General features: G+C 47.4%; 1 protein-coding gene across 1 annotated transcript in view; it reads left to right on the top strand.

The window, feature by feature from the left end:
- Positions 1–21,730, top strand: part of IPO7 (importin 7) — a 1,018,209-nt gene that overhangs the window by 440,414 nt on the left and 556,065 nt on the right. Inside the window, exon 9 of the mRNA XM_069623670.1 lies at positions 21,440–21,574. Coding sequence (XP_069479771.1) covers positions 21,440–21,574 — 135 coding nt within the window. The remainder of the gene's footprint in view (positions 1–21,439; positions 21,575–21,730) is intronic.

The raw sequence follows: 21,730 nt of genomic DNA, 5'->3' as shown, positions 1-21,730 counted from the left end.
GGTAGGAGAGGAAGGGAAAATGCATTTGAGAAATTTGAGGTGGTAGTGACAGCAACTTGACACGTTGTTGATCTGACTGGAGAACTGGAGAGTGTCAGGCCTGAGTCCATAGTGCAGCCTAGGTTTTTCACTATGGGGGGGGGGTGAGGGAAGGGGGCTATGGGAGCAGATGTGGTAGGAGGGCAGTATGTATCATGGATGGGCCAAAAAAATCATTAAGATGAATGTTACTCCAGCCAAGTTGCCCTGCTATAGGACCGAGGTCGTTCCTCATGTAAAAGGTCATACTGATTTAACCTTGTTGTAGCCTATGCAAAGTTAACTTGATGATCGACAATGATGAACCATTGCAGGTTATGATGATTTTATAAAGTATGAATTTTATAGCACGTCAATTCAAGACTTAGGCACTTATATGTTCTGGATAAAAACTATTGCCAAACAAATCCTTACATAGATCTTTGGTTAATGTTTGCAGGGAAAAATATATTGTAATGAGCTGAACTGCACGTTAACTGTCGCACTTTAGTGGCAGCTACATAATGTTGACACTGTTTAGATGTTTTAAAAGTTGTAAACCAAGTATAACTGACTATTTTTTGATGTTTATTAAATTACATGCTTTTATGGCCTAGCACCATCGAATTTGGTCCCATGTCCTCTGGAGGAAAGCCACTGCAGCTGACCAACCAAGACTCCAGTGTTGTCACAGTGAAGCCTTGCTTCTCTGTCCCAATTGCAAGAAAGCCTTTGTTGATGTTTCAAACCCTATGACTGGTAGGAACAACATTTCTCGACACTTGCTCGAAGATCCTTGCCTGCTAAACCTTCAGAAGTGTCCCTGGACCAACAATCTCTCTCCTGGCCTACCTTGCTGCAGCTGTCTTCATGCTAAGAGCTTTCAAACTTTGCAGATTTTCAGCTTGTGCCACAAGTTTCCTACTTCTGCATTTTCAGCTGTCTCGCAACAAGAGAATCCATCCTGGGCCTGCTCTTGTGTTCTGCTGGATGATCACCATTTGCCACCTCACTGCAGTGACCTTTGTTGAATCTTACTTTTGTTCTGGCATTGTGACCTACAGAAGTCTTCCCTTTCATTTTGTGTTTTCTACTGGAAGCGGTCTGGAAAGATTCTAAAAACATAAATCATTTCTTGAAACTCCACATGTGGTACCCCTTGCTCCCCCGTTCGCCCCCAGCCTCACATAGGCTAAAAAAAGCATAAAGTCCTGACCCTAACTCGGACTATTCCTTTGGTGGACCCCTAGTCCTATCCTATTGCTGAACTGTCTTAGTTACTGTTCTTGATCCTTTAATCAGAACCATAATTTGGAACTGGTGACTTGCGGGCACAAGGCACCAAACAATTTTAAGGTTGGTCTTTAGAAGAGCTGTTTTGAAATTATTCTGTGGATTTTATTTCAATGCATCAGAGTACTGGTTCTGAAAATCTATCTTCATATTACCTGATTCGATGTAATTTATAATAGTTTTTCTGAGGCTTGTGGAATCTGCTTAGATCACATGCTGTGCATAGGCCGACATCTAGTGGAAGCTGCGGAGTATTAGTTTGTTTTTCGAAACTCGAAAATGGGCGTCGACACAGGGCGTGCCAGTAATACTATCCCTAGTGTGACGTCCACTGTACCCATGATCCCTCACGCGTCTAGGACCCTCAGATTGTTTTTTTCCGCCATGCTGGTCGGAAGCACCGAGCGGAGTTCCCTGACTTAGTCAGATTTTGCAAATATTGTTATATATTTCCCCGTTTATTCCATCTATACGTTCGAGCCTCCGAACATCGACACTCGACGCAAGATCGGAGAAAATTCAACCGTCGGACTAGAGCCACGGATTTGGGCCTCGGAAGGCCTCTGGCCTCGGCCCGGGCCTCAGAAGTCCCCTGGACTTGGCCCTGCAAGTAGGGAGAGTGGGGGGTGGCACATATCTTACACTCTGATTAATATAGGTACATTTCTTATATTCCTACACTCCCAGCCCACTTCCATAGGGTGCGTTTGGAGGGTACCCCCTTTCAATTTTGCCCCAAGTGCAACCTCAAGTATCCTTGGGTTGACAGACACACCACGTGTAACCTCTGCTTGCCGAGGGACCACCCCGAGGCGAATTGCAGAGCGTGCAGTCGGTTTAAACCAAAGACCCTTAAGGACCGTTCCACAAAGCGTTGGGCCCACTGCGCCAGGTGACAAGAGGCCATGGCCACGGAGGGTGCCTTCAGCGATGGCAGCGACGCCGTACTTTCAGACGGCGAGGGCAATGTGGCGTCGATGGACAGCCAAGCGCAAGTCCCCGACCTCGGAAGGTTGTCCGGCAGGGCAGCTATGGGGAAGACCCCCGGCGACACGAGCGCTACCCACACCACTTCCAGCAAACAAAAGTCCAACCGAGACTCAAGGCGCACATCGAGTTCTCGGAAAGAGGCACGTAGAGAATGGTCCACCGAGTCAGTGTCCTCTGGGTGATCGAGATCACCTCAGGTCACCAAGCAACCCTCCACTGTTGCTAAAAGTGCCTCGCTCCCCTTAGTGACTGAAGTTTGGTCGTTGGAGGACGACGCCAACCTCTACCCCCATGCCGCACTCCAGGAGTCGGCGTCTGCAGGCAGCGGTAAGGCTGCTACCGAATCCCTTACACTCTCCAGAGACAGGGACTCTACCCCCGAATTTCGACGCCGGGCATCGAAAAGCTCTGATGGGGCCCTAAAGTCGGGGAAACACTCTTCCACCTACGGGGAGGGGGGAAAACAACGAAGTAAGCAGTCCCAGCCTACTTCCACACCTAAACAGACGGACAAGTCTCAGTCCCCTGTCCCTAAGGCCCCTGTTCAGGCCATTAGGTCTAGCCAGGACAAATCTCAATCTGTTGTCCCTAAGACCCCTATGCAAACCAGTAGGTCTAGTCAGGATAAAACAGGGAAAGCAATCCAGGAAAGAGTTATTCCTAGTTCAAGGGAATGGTCTAGTGATGACATAGACAGAGTAATGTCAAGGATGTCATCATTGGCAGATTTCTATGCCAAGAACCCCAAACACTTTCTCTTATACCCCAGAAGGGTCAACTCCCTCAGGCTTAAAGGATCCAATACCCCCAAGTAGGAAGTCCCGGGGTGAAGCACAATCTTCAGACCCCTTCTATAGACAGCCCTATTCTGAATACCAGGAAGATACATCCTTTGTTGAGGAGCCAGACGTGGGCATGTTCGAAGAACAAACTGGGACAGGCTATTATGGGGATGATGAGGACCAAGATGAGGAGGAAGAGGACGACCCAGATGCATACAGGGTAGATTCCCCGGTAGAGAAAGAGCCTGCGGTTACCGACTCCCCTGTCGACAACCAACCCCTCCTGAATGAGGTCCCGTCCAGAGCGACACAGCACTTCCACATTGACACCCAGGGTGCTCAGGAAGAGAGGGACTTTGCAGAGGAACTGGTTGGAGAAAGGAGACCTGTTGCTCAGGCCATCCCTATCCTTAAGTCAATACAAAAGAGGATAGACCCTTCCCTTGTTAACCCCAATCTTACTAGGGCAGTAAACCCCAGAATTGAAAAGCTTTTCAGGGCAGCCCAATCTGACCCACTATACATAAGGGGACATCTCAAACCGGACTCCCTGGTTGTTAGAAACACCCGTAAGAGGGCGGGAACACCCTTGTCATCGTCCGAAGCTCCCCCCGACAAGGAGAGCAAGAAGATTTATGGCTTGGGCAGGAAAGTAGCCTCCACTTCCGCCTACCAGGCAAGGATTGCAAACCCCACCACCCTGCTGGCTAGTTACAACTGCCACCAATGGGAAGAAGTCGCGGCTCTCATAGACCCCGCCCCAGAACCCTTCTAAGAGCCAATTGGCACGAGTTTCGGCAGAGGGGAGAGCCATGTCAGGTTGCAGTTTAAAATCAACCTTTGATGCGGCGGATAACGCCGGCAGATTAATTGCTGAAAGCACGGTCATCAAGAGGCATGCTTGGCTACGGCAGTCTGGTTTCAAGGCCGAGACCCAAGCATCATTGATAGATAAGCCGGTGGAGCCGGATCTATTGTTTGGAAAGGCGGTCGAGGACGCGCTAAAGAATGCCAAGGACGAGTACGAGACACTCAAGTCCTTAGGGCAACTAACCAACAAACCCCCTAACCAGAGAGGGAATGGCAATTTTCGTCGGCCTCGTGGACAAAACTCCCAAAGAGGCTCAAACTATTCCCAAGGCCAGGGTACTACATGGAACTCTAACCAGCAGTCTACCCAGAGTTATGGCAGGGGTAACAATAGGTTGTGGTAGGGGTAGAGGCAGTCCCAATAACGGAGGGGGCACGCCTACACCAAAACAGTGACGCTCCGTTCAGGGTCCCTTCTCGCGCATCCCCAGTAGGGGGACGCATTTCCATCTTCACCCAAGCTTGGGAAGGGATCACATCAGACAGATGGGTGCTGTCCAGTGTCCGCAGGATACTGCATAGAACTCCTAGAGTGTCCCCGAAACCACCCTCCACGACAAAGAATACACTCCTTAGACCACCAGAAGATCCTACTCGAAGAGATTGAAATTCTTCTCGCAAAGGATGTGATAAAACTCATCCCGGGACATCCGGTAAACAAGGGTATTTATTCAACTTACTTCCTTGTGCCAAGAAAAGATTTGACAATGCGCCCAGTATTGGACTTACGGCCTGCAAACAAGTATGTCAAGCCCCATAAATTTCGTATGACTACTCTCCAAGAGGTAATTCCCCTCCTAAAAAAGGGATTATATGGCAACATTGGATATGAAAGATGCCTATTTTCATATTTCCATGTTCCGAGCGCACAGAAAATATCTGCGCTTCAAGGTGGACAGTCAGCACTACCAGGTCAAGGTACTGCCCTTCGGGATAGCTTCGGCGCCAAGGGTATTCACCAAGGTACTGGCGGTGGCGGCGGCACACCTACGCAGGGAGGCAATCCCAGTGTACCCTTATCTGGACGACTGGCTCATCACAGGGGAGACCACAGTAATTTGCAGGACAAACATTCAAAGAACTATCGACCTCCTCTTCGAAATTGGGCTTCTCCATAAATGAGAAAAAATCAAGTCTGGTGCCCAGCACCTCCAAGCAGTTCCTAGGAGCTGTTCTAAATACTCAAGAGGGGTTGGCTTTTCCTTCAGAGGAAAGAATTCGGAATATACTACTGCAAATTCTGCAATATCAAACCGGTCGCCAGATAACAGTACGCAAAGCAATGCGTTTGCTAGGCATGATGGCGTCATGTATTTACCTGGTCCCCCACGCGTGCCTGCGCATGCGTCCCATGCAAGAATGGTTGGCGAAACAGTGGTCTCAGGCAAGTGGTCAGTGGGACGATTTAGTGGTCGTTTCGCCAACACTTGTACAAAGCCTCCACTGGTGGACAAGAGAATCTATCCAAGGGGAAACCCTTTTACGATCCCGAGATACAGGCGGTAGTCACGATGGACTCACCATCTCCACCACACAGCTGAGGGTCTCTGGTCTCACACAGTGGCCAAGAATCACATCAACCTGCTAGAGCTTCTGGCAGTTTTCAGAGCACTTCAAGCGTTAGAGCCCCACCTACTGAACCTGCCGGTGCAGATCCGAACGGACAGCACAACAGCCATGTTCTACCTGAACAAGCAAGGAGGGACTCGTTCGCCAAATCTGTCCATACTTGCCCAGAAAATTTGGATATGGGCACTCAGACAGAACATCTTTCTGTCATCTCAACATGTTCCAGGGGATCTCAATTCTCTAGCGGATGCTTTGAGCAGGGATCCCTTTCCGGAGGAACACGAATGGTGTCTACACAGAGATATCATAGAAGATCTTCTCTCAGTGGGGTTTCCCCACTATAGACCTATTCGCCACAAGCAAAAACAGACAGTGCCCAGGATTTGCATCCAGGTTTCCCCAACCAGACTCCCTGGGGAACGCCCTGTGGATGAACTGGTCAGGGATGTTTGCGTACGCTTTTCCACCAACTCCTAATCAGGAATGTTGTGAACAAGATGAACAGAGAGTCGATGACGCTCGTCCTAGTTGCTCCCATGTGGGCGAGATAACCGTGGTTTCCACACCTACGCAGACTTTCGGGGTGCGATCCCATCTAACTCCCGGGCTGGTACATTCTTTTGTCCCAGCACCAAGGTCAGAAGGTGCATCCTCTACCCAACTCCATGAACCTAGCAGCATGGCTCCTGAGGTCATAGTTTGGACATCTCAATTTACCACAGAGATGTATGGACATCCTAAAAGAGTCTAGGAAACCGAACACGAGGCATTGCTACTTCGACAAATGAAAGAGATTCGTTATCTGGTGCCAGAATAAACAAATCAACCCAGTTGATTGCACTCCTTCCACAATCGTGACATACATGCTCCACCTGCTGGACGCAGGGTTGGTTTTCAACTCACTAAAGGTACACCTGGCAGCACTGTCAGCGTACACCACCTCACATAGCAAGGTGTCGTGGTGGAAGGTACCTGTGGTTAAAGCATTCATGGAGGGAGTAAAGAGACTTCATCCCCCTATATCTAACCCACCACCAGGATGGGACCTGAACGTGGTGCTATCTAAACTCATGGGCCCCCCATTTGAGCCCATGCATAAGACAAGTCTCAAACACCTGACCTATAACACTGCCTTCTTAGCCATTACATCCATAAGAAGGGTCAGTGAAATTCAGGCCCTGTCAGTGCAGGATCCTTTCTTTACTATTCATAAGGATAAGCTGGTTTTACGGACACACCCTAGGTTCTCACCTAAATTTATTTCAAAATTCCATGTAAACCAGTCCAAGTTTCGGCTTTCTTCCAAAACCCACAAAGCTCGGCTGAGGTTAAACTACACACCCTAGATGTGCATAGGGCGGTCCTTTACTACGTAAACGAGACCAGACCGCTTAGGAAAACAGATCAACTGTTTGTCTCCGTAGCCACAGGCAAAGATGGAGATCGCGTCTCTAAGGGTGCCATCTCCAAGTGGATTGTCAACTGTATCCAGTTGTGTTACTCTCTTTCTGACAAAACTTTGCCCTTTACGCCCAGAGCCCACTCTACTAGAGGCATTGGGGCCACTCTGGCTTTCATTGCAAATGTTCCCCTTGACACCATTTGCAAAGCAGCTACTTGGAGCTCTATTCACACTTTCATTCAGCACTACTGCATTGATACCCATTCCAAGACAGATACACAAGTGGGACAAGCGGTTCTAAGACATTTATTTGCTCATGACCCTTCTCGCATCCCACCTCCTAACACATGCACAGCATGTGATCTAAGCAGATTCCACAAGCCTCAGAAGGGACACATTACTTACCGTAATCGTATTTCCGATGCTTGTATCTGCTTAGATTCACATGCGACCCATCCTTCCTCCCCTTTGAGAGCAGGCGCATGGACGCTTGTAGTCTTATCGTATCTATCTTCTATCTGCTTGGATCATCTGTACTCGCGCTACTCATGCTACCTCATGTCAGGAAAAATACAATCTGAGGGTCCTAGACGCGTGAGGGATCATGGGTACAGCGGACGTCACACTAGGGATAGTATTACTGGCACGCCCTGTGTCGACGCCCATTTTCGAGTTTCGAAAAACAAACTGTAATACTCCGCAGCTTCCACTAGATGTCGGCCTATGCACAGCATGTGAATCTAAGCAGATACAAGCATCAGAAATACGATTACGGTGAGTAATGTATCCCATATTTTTATATATACTTGTGTGGGATATTTTCTTTGTACATGTTAGGCAAGATTGTGTGCAGTACTCTTTGGGTGCACTACAATAACCTTGACCTCCTGGCAATAGGGACCTATTAAGGATTTCAATCGGGCGACTTACACCTTGGTCTCGGCCTAGTATGCAGCGCACAACTGAAATGCTTATATATTGATTCAATATTGAGATTCAAAAGAAATCATACACTTTTTAATATGGGGTAGCCATCACCAATGTGGTGATAATTACAATGAGAATGTGAGCAATGCACTGGGTTTAATTTCTAGTGGAGCATATACAGAGCACAGCAGAATAGAAGCACTTTTTGGTTTGGGAACGATGGATCCCAAGTTAAGATTTCCCCCTGCAATGTTCCATCAACCCACAAATCAATTCTGAGTGGATAAACTGAACCAGCAGGTCATCAAGAATCGGTATCCAAATCTGACATTCCCTCTCCAAATAAGAGAAATGGACTTTAAACCCCTTGCAATATTATGAAATGACACTCGGAAATGGACAAATAATGAATGTGTGTGAAAAACCTTGAAGCAAATATAATTCCTCACTAAAGCCACAATGCAAATACACTAACAATCACAAAGAATGTATTACCAAAAGCATACAGTTCAAAAATGAGTTGAAGGTTTAACCCAGATTGCAGCAAAATGACGTGTGAAAGTTGCATTTTTTTCATTCCTGCCTAAAATTAATCAAACTGTTTTTAATAAAAAACGGGTGAAATACACTGATTCAGAGTTCAGTTTGGTTGGGGGGTAGCTATAGATCACAGGTACAATATGACGGTGAAATTAAGTCTCTAGCTTGTTAATTGTATGAGATGTGCAAGATTTAGAAAGGTGCGCTTTGAGTAAAAGGGAGCAGTGAGAAAGGAAATCAGTTGTGACGAGAACAGTTTGACTTTACACAAGAGTATTCAGGCTAGGCCACCAAAGATGGACACAGTAAGCTCCAGGGTTGATTCGCGGGTTCAACCCCATCACCCCAGCGCCCAACCCTGGCAGAACCTGTCCGATCACTCAAAATAGGCGTAAGGGCTTAGGATTTACACAAGACAAAATTACTAAAGAGATGATGCTAGCACTAGAAATCAAGAACGGGGTTGCAAGAATGATTGTGACAGTTCTACAAGTTATCAGGATAAGGATAGGATGATTTAGAGTGGGGATAAGGACCAATGCAAGACAGGTAGACTATGGATTTCTATGGGGAAGAGATGATGCTACAGGCCTCTTTTTAGTTTTGGATTTTGGACAGTCAACGGTTTTGGTCACTACACGGCAGGGCGCCTGGCGAACAGCTGGGCAGTTCTGGATGGCACTGGACTGGAAGGGAGATTCTGGTCACCGGACACTAAAGATCCGTTGGATGGCAGGATGCATGCAGTTGGTGGCATCGGGATGCTTCCCAAAAACACCATAGCTTTCCCCTTATTTGGGAATTTTAGTGGATTTTCAGATTTGAGGCCTTGCTGGAGCAGGATCAGCAATGCTTGGGTTTTGCAGTGGGCCCTGGAGTAGGGTCAGCAATGCTTTGGCCTTGTAGTTGGAATCTGGATGGAGCAGGAACGCAGCGCAGGAACGTCGGGAAGAGTCTTGTCAGTGTCTCTCATAATACATAGTGACATCACCAAAGTATGACTGGGGCAGGCTTAACTAAACATGCCTCTAACAGGATTGGACAAGGGTGATAGTCTCGGCCTCGCTCTCAGCTGGTTGGATTTCAGGAAAATGTCATATTTACGATGTGAGTTTTACAATGTCCAAAAACCTCCCACAGTTTACTCAAACCCGATTTTGCCACATACTTACATTTATACAATTCCAATCTCTTACCAAATTATATACACGGGTTACATATTGTGTGCAGCACATTGCAGTTCAATCCTCCAGTCAGTGAGACCTTGTTTCGCCCTGCTACCAGTTTTTCACATTTGCAACATGGATACTTTTCGGGGAATCCGCAATATTTGGCAATTTCTGTTCCCAAGGGGTCTATGAATTCTACCAAGTCTTAAAAGAAAGCCAAAAAATGCACTTTTACACCACGAAAATTCTACATTTTTACAAAGTTTGTTTGACAGGGCCTGTCATTCAGGATTTATGCCTGGTCTTGCTGAGGAACAATGAAATATCCTGGGCATGGCAGGGCCTTTTTAATCACAGTAGTTTCAGAATGAACAGATGGAATTAGCATCAAAGCTGGGTGAAAAAGTTTAATTTTGAAGGGGAATTTTAGGTTTTCAGCAAAGCAGTGCTGCCTTTTTACTTTATACTTTATTCTATTTATGTTTCAGAACACACTGCCATGCTCCTTCAGTGTGTCCCCTTGTTCCACCCTGCCTGAAGTGGGCTTGGCAGGACGGGGCAGCCACCTTTTTGTTGCTGCAAAAATGCAGTTTTGAAGCCCTGGAAGCGCACAGGAGCCAGCACAGCCATATTGCTTTTTCTTGCGCGAATGCAGCTTGGTGATGTGGGGAAATGCTGTTGAGTGGGTCAATATAACCCACAGACCCAACTTTTGGTATAAGCCTGAACTATACAGGTTGGTAGTGTGGCTGGGCAGCCAGGCGTCTCTCAAGAGGGGTCAATGTGAGCAGTAATGTGACAGTTTCACAGTAGCAGTTACTCAAACACTTACACTCAAGGTTTCTTGATAAAACACCTATTAATTTATTTCACAGTCAGTTGTATACGCCTTTTCTGATGTTTGTTAATCTGCTTAGAATCACATGCTGTGCATAGTCTGACCTCCAGTGTGTCACTGCGAAGTATTGCATTTTGTTTTTCTTAGTCGAAAAGGGGATGTCGACAAGGCGTGTCTCTATCCCTATATTGACGTGCATTGTACCCACAATCCCTCATGCGTTGTGGTCCCTCAGATTGTTTTTTTCCGCCCAGATATTGGTCGCCTTAACGCGGAGTTCGTTCGAGAGAAATTGCAAAACATTTATTGGACCTTTTGGTCGTTAATTATTATACATTACATTAGATCCCTCCTTCGACTCACGAAGCTGTTTCACCGCCGAGTAAGAACTTGGGCAGTGACTTAGACGGAGGAGATCCTTCGGCGCTGCCGAACACGTGGCCCGGCCTCGCCGGCCTAAGACAGTAGGGAGAGTGGGGATCATGGGACATTTCTTTCTACTTCTAAGAATGCCTTTCTCTTTCACCCCCCTTTCCTTCGGGGTCGCTATCACTCTTAATTGTATCCTCAGCTACGGAGAGGACTCAGTTTAGATTTTGCCCACGCTGTAAGGGCAAATTCACATGGAAAGATGGGCACAATCGGTGTAACCGTTGCTTACCCCTCGACCACAACGAGGATGGCTGTGCGGCCTGTAAACTTCTTCGCCCAAAAACTTTAAAGGACCGCAGGGTCAAGAGGTGGGCAGCCTACGCTATGTCTAGAGCTGATTCCTCCCCCTCTGCCGCCGAGTGTGATGAGGACAGTGATAACCCAACCTCCATTTCGGAGGTTGTAGACCTCTAAGGAGCGTACCCGCTCCTCAGCGTCTGTCCCCGGCCCCGACAAGTTCGGCTCACGCCCTACTTATGGGGATGAACACCCCAGCGACACTGACTAACACAGAAAACATAAACACACAACCCACAGCATTTCTTCGTCGAAGAAGAAAGCCCTAGCGCCAACTGAGCCGCTGGGTCCACCACCGACCGTAAGGGTCGCAGGCCCTCCCCACCACCGCAGACATGACTAGCGAATGGGCTACCTGCAGAAAAGGGCGCTACCACCAAAACGCCAGGCGACGCGCCTCGTAAGAGTGCGACCGTTGCCAAAAGAGACTCGGCACCACCCAGCATGACGCCAGACAAAACCTCAACGGAGAAATTAATCGCCGAGAGCTTGGCTCGTATAGTTTCCACTGACAGACAGAGACGGACGGCGAGTGATAAGCCAAAGCTCGCTCACAAGGCCAGGGAGACGCCAAGAATGCCGGAAGGGAGGCAGGAACCGCTCCCGCCGTCGAAGGAAGGCCATAGCCTACGAGAAGGTTTCTCAGAAGGCGAAGGGACTTTATCCTCGACGTTATGGGACCGATCTAGACGGCTACAGGCAGAGGAGCCTCCTTTTTCGCCTCCAGACCATTCTGGGTTACCACATTGGACATTTTGACAGATTCCAATCCTGTATGGACAAGCTGGATAGATTTATGTCCACTCTTGAACATAAAATACCCAAGAGGCCAAGGGAGGTACTTCATGAGGACCCAAGGGCTAAATATCCTAGACTATTTGACCCCCTTCAAATGGAGACTAATACTTATGACCTCACTGAAGAATCCTCTCACTTCCAAGAGGATGAGAAGTTCTTAAATAGGGAAGACCAACAGAACCTCAAAGGTTTTGAGGAAAACCCTGACATAGGTGGGGGGGAGGGGCTTCGAAGAAGACCCAGATGAAGGTGGCTCACAGCATTGGCAGTCCCCAACAGCGTATACAGACCCTGAGATCCTGTGAACCTTTCCTCTCCTCAAACCACCCCGGTCAGATACCAGTCACCTATAGATGACCAACCCACTACGGAAAGCAGCAGCGCACTTTGAAATTGAGACTGGGGAAATTACTCCCGATAATGATTTTGTAGAAAAAATAATTAAGGAAAATCCTCCCACTAGCCAGACCATTCCCCTCCTCGCCTCAGTTAAGAGACGAATCATCCCATCGCTGTCTACACCTGCGTTGGTTAGAGGGGTCAACCCTAGAATTGAAAAACTGTTTACTCCCTCTCCTTCGGACCATTATACATTAAGGGTCGCTCAGTACCAGATTCCTTGGTGGTAACTGCCACAAGGAAAATGGCAGGGGTTCCGCTATCAACTAGCGAAGCACCCTCTGACAAGGAAGGAAAGAAACTCTACGCCCTGGGTAAGAGAATTACAGCCTCGGCAGCTTTTTCCACCAGAATTGCCAATAATAATACTTTACTGGCAAGTTATGCTGATGCCCAATGGGGAAAGTCATGCCAAGACCTCGAGGAAGTCCCTGAGCCCTTAAGAACTCGCTTGTTAACCACTGTAACAAAACGAACTCTGGTTAACCAGAGCATCATTAAAAACACACTTGATGCTGCAGAAATGCCTGGCCGTTCTTTAGTCCAGGGGATACTTCTGAAGCGTCATGTCTGGCTCCGCAACTCAGGTTTTAAGCCAGAAACCCAGGCGTCACTCATTAATAAACCAATAGAGGATTCTAACCTCTTTGGGAAAGCGGTGGATGACGCACTGGAGACCGCGAAGAAGGATTTCGACACTCTAAAGACTTTAGACCAGATCTCAAGGTCTCCCAATAAGCGAGGATTCGGCAACAAACGCTTTTTTCGAGGCCAACGTCAACAGCAGTACACTGCAGGCAACTGGTCCTCTACTCAGGGAACCAGTGGCCAATACACTCAGAGGACAACGCCGTGGCAAGGGTAGAGGTCGGGGCCCCACTGCCAGAGGTTCCCCGGCTACCAACACCAAATGACCCGAAGGTTCGGGTCCCCTCCCATGCATCGTGGGGCCGCTGAACATTTTTCCTACCAGCATGGGAGGGAATAACATCAGACTGCTGGGTTTTGTCAATTATAGCCCGTGGTTACTGCATAGCATTCAGTCGGTCCCCCACGTACAGACCTCCCAAGGGGACGACGCCGATCACCGGAGCACCTCGCCATCCTTCAAGAAGTGGAACTGCTGCTACTAAAAGGAGCAATAGAGGTTGTGCCTCTATCACAGGTAACGGAAGGTATTTATTCAGTGTACTTCCTTGTACCCAAAAAGGACTTAACCATGCGCCCTGCACTAGATCTGCGCCCAGCGAACAAATTTGTCAAATCTCAAAAATGTCGCATGGTGACCTTACAGGAAGTAATACCCCTGCTTTCACAGCGATTACATGACAACACTGGACATGAAAGATGCATACTTTCATATTTAAATGTTGCCAGCGCACAGAAAATACAGAAAATACCTCCGAGGGATAGAGGGAAAACACTACTAGTTCAGAGTGCTACCCTTCGGCGTAATGTCAGCGCCGAGGCTATTCACGAAAGTACTGGCAGTGGCAGCGGTCCACCTGCGCAGGTTGTCCATCCCAGTATACCCTTACCTCGACGATTGGCTCGTAACAGGGGATTCTTACGAGACATGCTTCTCAAATACCCAAAAGACTGTAGACCTTTTTTTCCAACTGGGCTTCTCCATCAACGAGAAGTCCAGCCTAAACCCCAGCCAGATCAAACAATTCCTAGGGGCTCTAATTCGAACAAAGGATGGCTTCGTCTTCCCCTCCGAGAGGGTCCAAAATATGCTGTTTCAGATCCCTCAATATGTGGCCGGTCGAGAGATGACGGTACGCAAAGCAATGCGTTTGCTAGGAATGATGGTGTCATGTATATATTTGGTACCTCACGCGCGCCTGTGCCCAATGCAAGAGTGGCTCAACAGCCAGTGGTGTCAGGCCAGCGGACAATCGGACGATCTAGTGGTGGTCTCGCAGGCCTTGGTTCTCTCGCTACAGTGGTGGTCGAAGGAAAACCTTGTGATAGGGAAACCATTTGCCACCCCCGCAGTGGAAGCCACTCTAACCACACTCATCCCTCACAGGATGGGGGGGGGGCGCTCACCTATCCCATCAGACTGCACATGGAGTGTAGCGTCCAAACACATAAACTTGCTGGAACTGCTAGCGGTTTCAAAGCACTGAAGGCTTTGCAGGCACACCTGCAAGGGAAGACAGTGATGTTCCTCACAGACAGCACCACAGCCATGTACTATCTGAACAAGCAAGGGGGCACACACTCCAGGACTGTCCAAGCTGTCCCAGAACATCTGGAAGTGGGCTCTCAAACACATGTCTTGTTGTCTCAACATGTACCAGGGGAACTCGATCTGCTAGCAGAATAATTTAGCTGAGACTTCCCTCTGCCCGCAGAGTACGAATGGCCGTTACGAGAAGACATTGTCTTCAACGTTTTCACACAATGGGGATTCCCAGAAATGCATCTGTTTGCAACTCTGGAGAACTCCCAATGTCCAGATTACGCCTAGAGGTACACCCAGAACTGATCCAAGGGGAACGGTCTCTGGATAACATGGTCAGGGAAATTTGTTTGCGCCCCCCCCCCCCCCCCCCCCGACTCCCCTTCGCAACAAAATAGTGCACAAGATGCACCAGGAACCAGTCAACATTACTAGTGGCCCCTATGTGGGCCCGGCAGCCATGTTTTGCTCACCCGATGGAGATTCTCTATCTCCACCGGTGAAACTACCCTGCCCGTACAACATGCTGTCACAGGACAGGGGCAAGACGATACACCCATGCCCACAGACCATGAACTTGGCAGCCTGGCTCCTGAGGTAATAGAATTTGGACATTTACAGCTCCCTCAAAGATGCATGGACATTCTTAGGGAGGCTAGAAAACCTAACACTCGTTACTGCTATTCTAGCAAGTGGAAGAGATTCGTCATCTGGTGTAGAGGTAAGAGCATCAACCCCGTTGACTGCTCTCCCACACATACTGTTCTTTACCTGACTCACTTATTAGACTCAGGATTGGTCTTTTATTCAATTAAAGTTCATCTAGCTGCACTTTCCACATACACCACTTCTCAACACAGTGTCATGGTGGAAAGTCCCAGTTATTAAAGCCTTCATGGAGGGAGTAAAGAGGATACACCCTCCTATAGCTAACCCAGCTCCCGGATGGGACCTAAATGTGGTACTTACCAGGTTTATGGGCTCACCCTTTGAACCCATGCACAAAGCATCCCTTAAGAACCTCACTCTTAAAACTGCTTTCTTAATAGCTATCACCTCCATCAGGAAAGTAAGTGAACTACAAGCGCGCTCTATACTAGACCCCTTTGTAACAGTTCACAAGGTTAAGGTGGTTCTACGCAGACATCCTAGGTTTGCACCAAAATGTATTTCTAAATTCCATGTCAATTGTTAGGCAGAAACCTGTGCAGTTCCCTTAGGGACCACTGCAAAAGGCTTAGGACTACAGGTGTTGGCAGTAAACCCAATTGGGAACAGTCTGTACCACCCAGATTTACCTGGTAGCTGTGGCTGAGCAGCCAGACTTTTCTCAAGAAGAGTTAGACAGTATATAGAGTATACAAAATAGGTACCAAGATACAGTAGCACAAGCAAACACTGACCAGAGATTGGGTATAAAAGTATATAATTATCTATTTAAAAACACACTTTGTAATATACACTAACACTAATATGGCAAGCAAGTTCAAACAGTCACTATTAATATATATACATCCCTGATTACCTATTGAACAAGTCTTAGTTAAAACACCACTTATTTTCAGACAGAGGTGAGCGCTTAACCTAACATGGCACTCCAATAGTTCGTTAAAAAGGGAGGGAAAAAGGCAGAATTAGAAAAATACACAATACCAACACTTTAAGAGAATCAGAGCATGTCAGAAAAGGCAGTCTACTGAGGAGCAAGAAAGTCATAGGCCAGGCCCACTCTTGGAGAGAGCAAGGCAGAATGTGTCCAAGATCACACAGTTGAATAGTACTTTAAAGAGTCATTGCAGATAGTTCGAAAAGGGTTGGATCAAGTCAGGAAAAGTTAGTTTGCAGGTCCCAAGTCACCCCAGGATAGAAAGTCAAGGATTTACGGGACACCTTGAACAGTCTGTTGCAAGGGAGACCAGGCGGGACACAGCCCCTGAAATGGTGAGAACGCTCCAGCGGGGGCAGTTGGTCCTGGCAGCGGGTGCAAGTCGGTGCTTCGTCCAGGGGAAGAAGAGATCTCGACATGGAGGAAAGCTGGAGGTTGTTGCACTGCCAGGGAAGAAACCAGCCGCGCAGTTTCCTGGTTAAAAGGTACTACCCTTTTATTCGCGGTAGTGGTGAAGCGTGGCTATCCGGCCGCCAGGGTTTTTGGCACGGGCGATTCGACCACGAGGCGAAAAAGAGGGCGAACTGGTTATCCCCACCAGTTCAGAGGAAGAAGACTCTCCGGGATGAAGATCTTCTCTGTCGTTGGGAAGTGGTGAGACGGTTCAGCAGGGCACCACCGGTGGTGTCGTCGTTGCAGGTTGGCTCAGCTTCTCCCTCTTCTTCGGATTCTTTGGTCCTGTGGCGACTTCTGAAGTTGCAGTCCCCAAATCCCTGCTTTTATGCAGAAAACCCCCATTCATCAGTCCTAGCTGTCACTCAAACATGCTAAGTGGTGAGCCGGGCGGCTCACCACTGGGCCAATCGCACAAGAGTGCAACTTGAGTTGCCGAGCCAACTCAGTCCAGGGTGCTTAAACACCCCTGCCACACATCCTGTAGACCCAGACAGTGGCACCACTTTTGGAGGCTTCTGTGCAAAAGCCCGCCAAAAAGTGGAACAAAGGGCTCAACTTCGGTTGGAGTTAGAGGCGAACCCAAACGCCATTTTAAAACCGAATCCTGGCAAAAAGACCCAACCGGGTAATAAATATTAAATAAATAACCCGCCGGTATCTTTAACATTGCACCAAAAAAAGTAGTGCGTTTTTAAAATGAATGGAAAAATCCCATAGGAAATATTCCGGTGGAATATTTCGCGTGTTAACCACTGCCACCAGCCAGAAACTCTACGAGGGGGGACTGCACAGTGCCCCCTCGAAAAACAGACCCGGGGGCAATCTAATTGCCCCTACCAGTACTTCCACAATATGATGGTTTGTACTGGTTCTGTTCACAATTTGACTAGTAAAGTCAATGGTGACTTTACATGCCCTGGGAGACAGTAGTCAGTCCCAGGGTATGGAGTCTATGTTTGGGGGGTCACACTATGACACCCCGTGTTACTGCACTGAGGGTGCTGTGTAACACTTACCAAAAATACATTAAACCCTATGGAGTAAAAGACCCCATAGCCCATAACGCATTACAAAGTCAAAGGATATCTCAAATCATCTCTAAGAGTGGGAGAAAGAGTCTCTCTCTTAGCAGGAGAAAAAAATAAACTCCAAAAATCCAGCAAAGCTGCTGGGGGACTCACTAGGTTTGGGAAATTAGCCTTAACAGAGAATTCTCCCCAACATCAGTCATTAGAACTACCAACGTTCTTTCAAAACCCTTCAAATTTAGGAGAAAGGGGCCTGCATACACTGGATGTGCGCAGAGCCATTGTTTTATATGGAAAGAACTAGACCTCAGAGAAAAACTAATCGGTTCTTTGTCTCGGTGGCAGCAGGAAGAGGAGATGCAGTTTCAAAATCCACTATATCTAGATGGATTGTCCAATGCATCACTCTCCGTTTCTCTCTTGCTAAGAGAGAACTACCCTTCAAGCCGAGAGCACATTCTACTCTAGGCACTGGGGCTTCCACAGCATTCATTGCAAATGTCCCTCTCGAGTCCATTTGCAAAGCGGCAACCTGGAGTTCTGTACACACCTTTACAAAACACTACTATCTAGATGTCCACTCAATACTGCTTGTCCCACCTGGGAATCGGATTTAAAGACATCTTTTTTCTACTGTTCCTTCTCACAACCCACCTCCAACTCCGGGTACTGCTCGCTAGTCTATGCACAGCATGTAATTCTAAGCAGATTAACAAACATCAGAAGACAATGCATTACTTACCGTAAAGGCATTTCTGATGGTTGTATCTGCTTGGATTCACATGCGCCCACCCTTCCTCCCCGCTCGGATGGAAGGAACATAGACATCCTTTATCTCTCTTTTCTGTACTCACTCACGTCTAATAGGCTCCCTCAGGGCAGAAAAAAATAGAGGGACCGCGACGCGTGAGGGATTGTGGGTACAATGCACGTCACTATAGGGATAGTGTTACAGACACGCCTTGTTGACGTCCCCTTTTTGACTACGAAAAACAAAATGCAATACTCTGCAGTGACGACTGGATGTCGGACTATACACAGCATGTGAATCTAAGCAGATACAACCATCAGAAATGCTTTTACGGTAAGTAATGCATTGTCATTCAGAGGGGAGCAATATATGGATAACACTTATAATACACTTCAAACACGCACTGTTTCTGTAAATCAGATGATGCCAATTGGGGATGGCACACACTTCCTAAACACTCAGGTGATTTAAATATCTAGGACACTGTGGACATTGATTTATCACTGGTAAATTTACAGCAATACTATACTGAGTTTGGTGTAAAAGATACAATAGAGGAATAAAACAAAGGTTAACAAATGATTCACAAACAGCTAAGTACTTTTTAAGACCTTCCAATGCAAAATTGAACCTTTCCTGGGGGAAAGGGCCAAAGCACAAAGTCTGAGGTAAAGAGTCTCGGGGAGCCAGGACAGCCAATGTTAATTGCACAATGTCAAGGGGAGCTGAAGATCTTCTTTGGCAGGTAAGTAAAAAGTCTTGCACAAAGTTTTTAGAAATGTTTGTTGAAAATAGAACATTTTGAAGGGCCAAAGTAGTCAATTTGCGTTAATATAACGGCTCGTAATCGTAGGGCCACCAGTCTCAGGACCCTGAGATATTAATTGGAATTCCTGACTATGTAATCCACGTTGGCCTCCACGAAGGTACCAAGTGTTTTGACCGTCCCAGCCACCAGGACAAGGCCTCAATATGTAAACTTGAAAATTCCTGTCCTTAGTTCGCGAGAAACGCCCCTAAACTCTCCAGTTCCACACCTAGTGGCTAGATATAGATGTTAAAAAGAGGGGGATGAACAAGCCACCTGGGGGACACCACACGTTATAAATTCAGCACCTGATGAGATCTCCCCAGTGGACCCTAGACTTACACCCCTCCAAGAATTACTTTATCCATGTCACAGCTTCCCTAGAAAAAAAACTATATCTGCCATCTGTCCAGCAGTTTTTATGGTCCAGTAGATCGAAGGCTGCCAAGTCAAACAAAACCAGCAGCTCCGATCCATTTTTCTCCAAAGCCGCTAACATCTGAGTCTGCTAATCGACCAAGGCAGTTTCCGTTCTTGGATCACTCTGCAGTTTTGTCGACTTTTCAGCAGCACCAACAAATGACAGATTGCCCGGTCAATCTTCTTCGCTTCCTGCAGTCCCACACTCTGGTGAGGGTCTGGACGAGTTGGATCGGTTATCTAGAGTCTATGGGCTCAGCACAGGTTTGGGCAGATTCTGCCTTTCCACTATGATTCACTTGAAATGGGCAGCAGGTCTCTTGGTATTGGGGTTCCGCAGCTCTGGAAACTCCTAGCACCTCGGGACATTGCTAGTTTCAAAGTTTGTCTTGGGACTTGTTGTTCCCACCAGCCAAAGGGAAGGAGTCCTCCTCAGAACCCCTCTGTCGCATAGAAAACCGGGTCAGGACAGCAGTGGTCACTTCACTGTCTTGCAAAGGAGGCATCTCTGTTCGTCTTCTTTGGTCGCCTTGCTTTATACTCCCGAAGCCTCACCTTTTTATACAGTTTAGAACACTCATCAATCTGTGTGTGTTTTGGTCCCTGGCTGATGCTGACCCCCCCCCCCCCTGTGCCCCGTCCTTTAAGGCTTTTTTTTTTTTTCTGTTCCCCTGCACTCCCCTTGCCTGCCCTTGTTCTCTCCCCACCTGGCGTCCTGCCCCCTCCCCTGATTGGTCAAGAGTATCCAGCCCTCTGCCCTTTGCAGCCCCTTGGCTAAGGGCCCCCCATTCCAAAGGTGGCTCCTACAGTGGCGGCTCCAAACTGTCTGCAGGTGTCCTGGAATGGCTGTCAGACAAGGAATCCTTGTTGGACAGCCACCCGACAATCACCTCTGGGTGCATTCCTGTAACCAAGGGGATTAAGCACACAGTTTTGGGCACCTCCCTCACTTCCTGCCAGACATACTGGAGCCAGAGGCGGGCTTCACTTGTGAATCCTGCCAAAGACAAAACAAACAAAGGGACCAAACCTGGTTTGGCGCGCAGAGTAAATCTCAAGAAGGACCTTTCCGACAAGAAATGGCGAAAGAAGACCAGGGCCATTTTGAAGAAATGGACACCCATGGGTGCCTTATCTTGGCTGCAAACACAGCCTGCGGTAAAAACACAGAATGGTAATAAAAAGTAAACCACTGCCCCAGCCATTAACTGTGGAAAGGGTTACATAACATTATCACATGAGAAACTAGAACAGGGGGATACTAAGTAACCCCTCCAGCACCCTATGGTAAGCGTGTGCTGGGTCTTCAATATTACAAAATGTAAGCAAAGTCCATTTCACTGCTCTTGGAAACAGTAGTTTATCCAAGAGAAGGTATTTAAACCATGGGGAAATCTAAGACTTCCCTGTGCCACTGCACTGGGTTCTGTGTGACATAATGTAAAGATGTCTATGGAGTTTGTCAGACTCCAAAGTCCAAAGAAACGGAGCATAAATCGCATTAAAATTACATGAGATAAAAAAAGTCCTAAATCCAGCAAAAGAGCTGGGGGCCTCTAAGGTAGAAGGGAATTGGCACATTTTTGAGAATTCTCCCTAACACTACAGACTAACTGTTCTTCAATACCAGGCTTACTCCCACACTTGGGTTAAGCCTGACTGCTCTGCCATAGCTGCCATTTTTGTCTGGGTGATTCTTTTTGTGAGGCCCTGTCTAACCTTTACATGGCTCATCGAGTGTTCAAAATCTTGCACAGGGCAATGATGTCTCTTGTGACCTTAATGGGTGTGTGCATTGCTTTTTAATGTTGGCTAAATGGGGGTTTGGTCCTAAAATACTTTGATTTTTCCACAGGTATTGTTGAAGGTGCTCTACCAGTATAAGGAGAAACAGTACTTGGCTCCTAGAGTTTTGCAGCAAACCTTGAACTATCTCAATCAAGGAGTATCCCATGCGATTTCGTGGAAGAACCTGAAACCACATATCCAAGTAATTCCTATTTTATAAATTAAAATTGTTCACCATGTATATGTAACACAAGAATGAGTAATATAAGTTTCAGAATGCAACAGTAGGCTTTAATGTTTCATGGCTAGGCTCTGTTGACTTACTAGTATGCAGCTTAAATGATCACCATATTGCGGC

This window comes from Ambystoma mexicanum, chromosome 11, assembly GCF_040938575.1.
Source record: "Ambystoma mexicanum isolate Mex_15411 chromosome 11, UKY_AmexF1_1, whole genome shotgun sequence".
Classification (NCBI taxonomy): domain Eukaryota; kingdom Metazoa; phylum Chordata; class Amphibia; order Caudata; family Ambystomatidae; genus Ambystoma; species Ambystoma mexicanum.
This window is presented reverse-complemented; position numbering and strand designations above follow the sequence as displayed.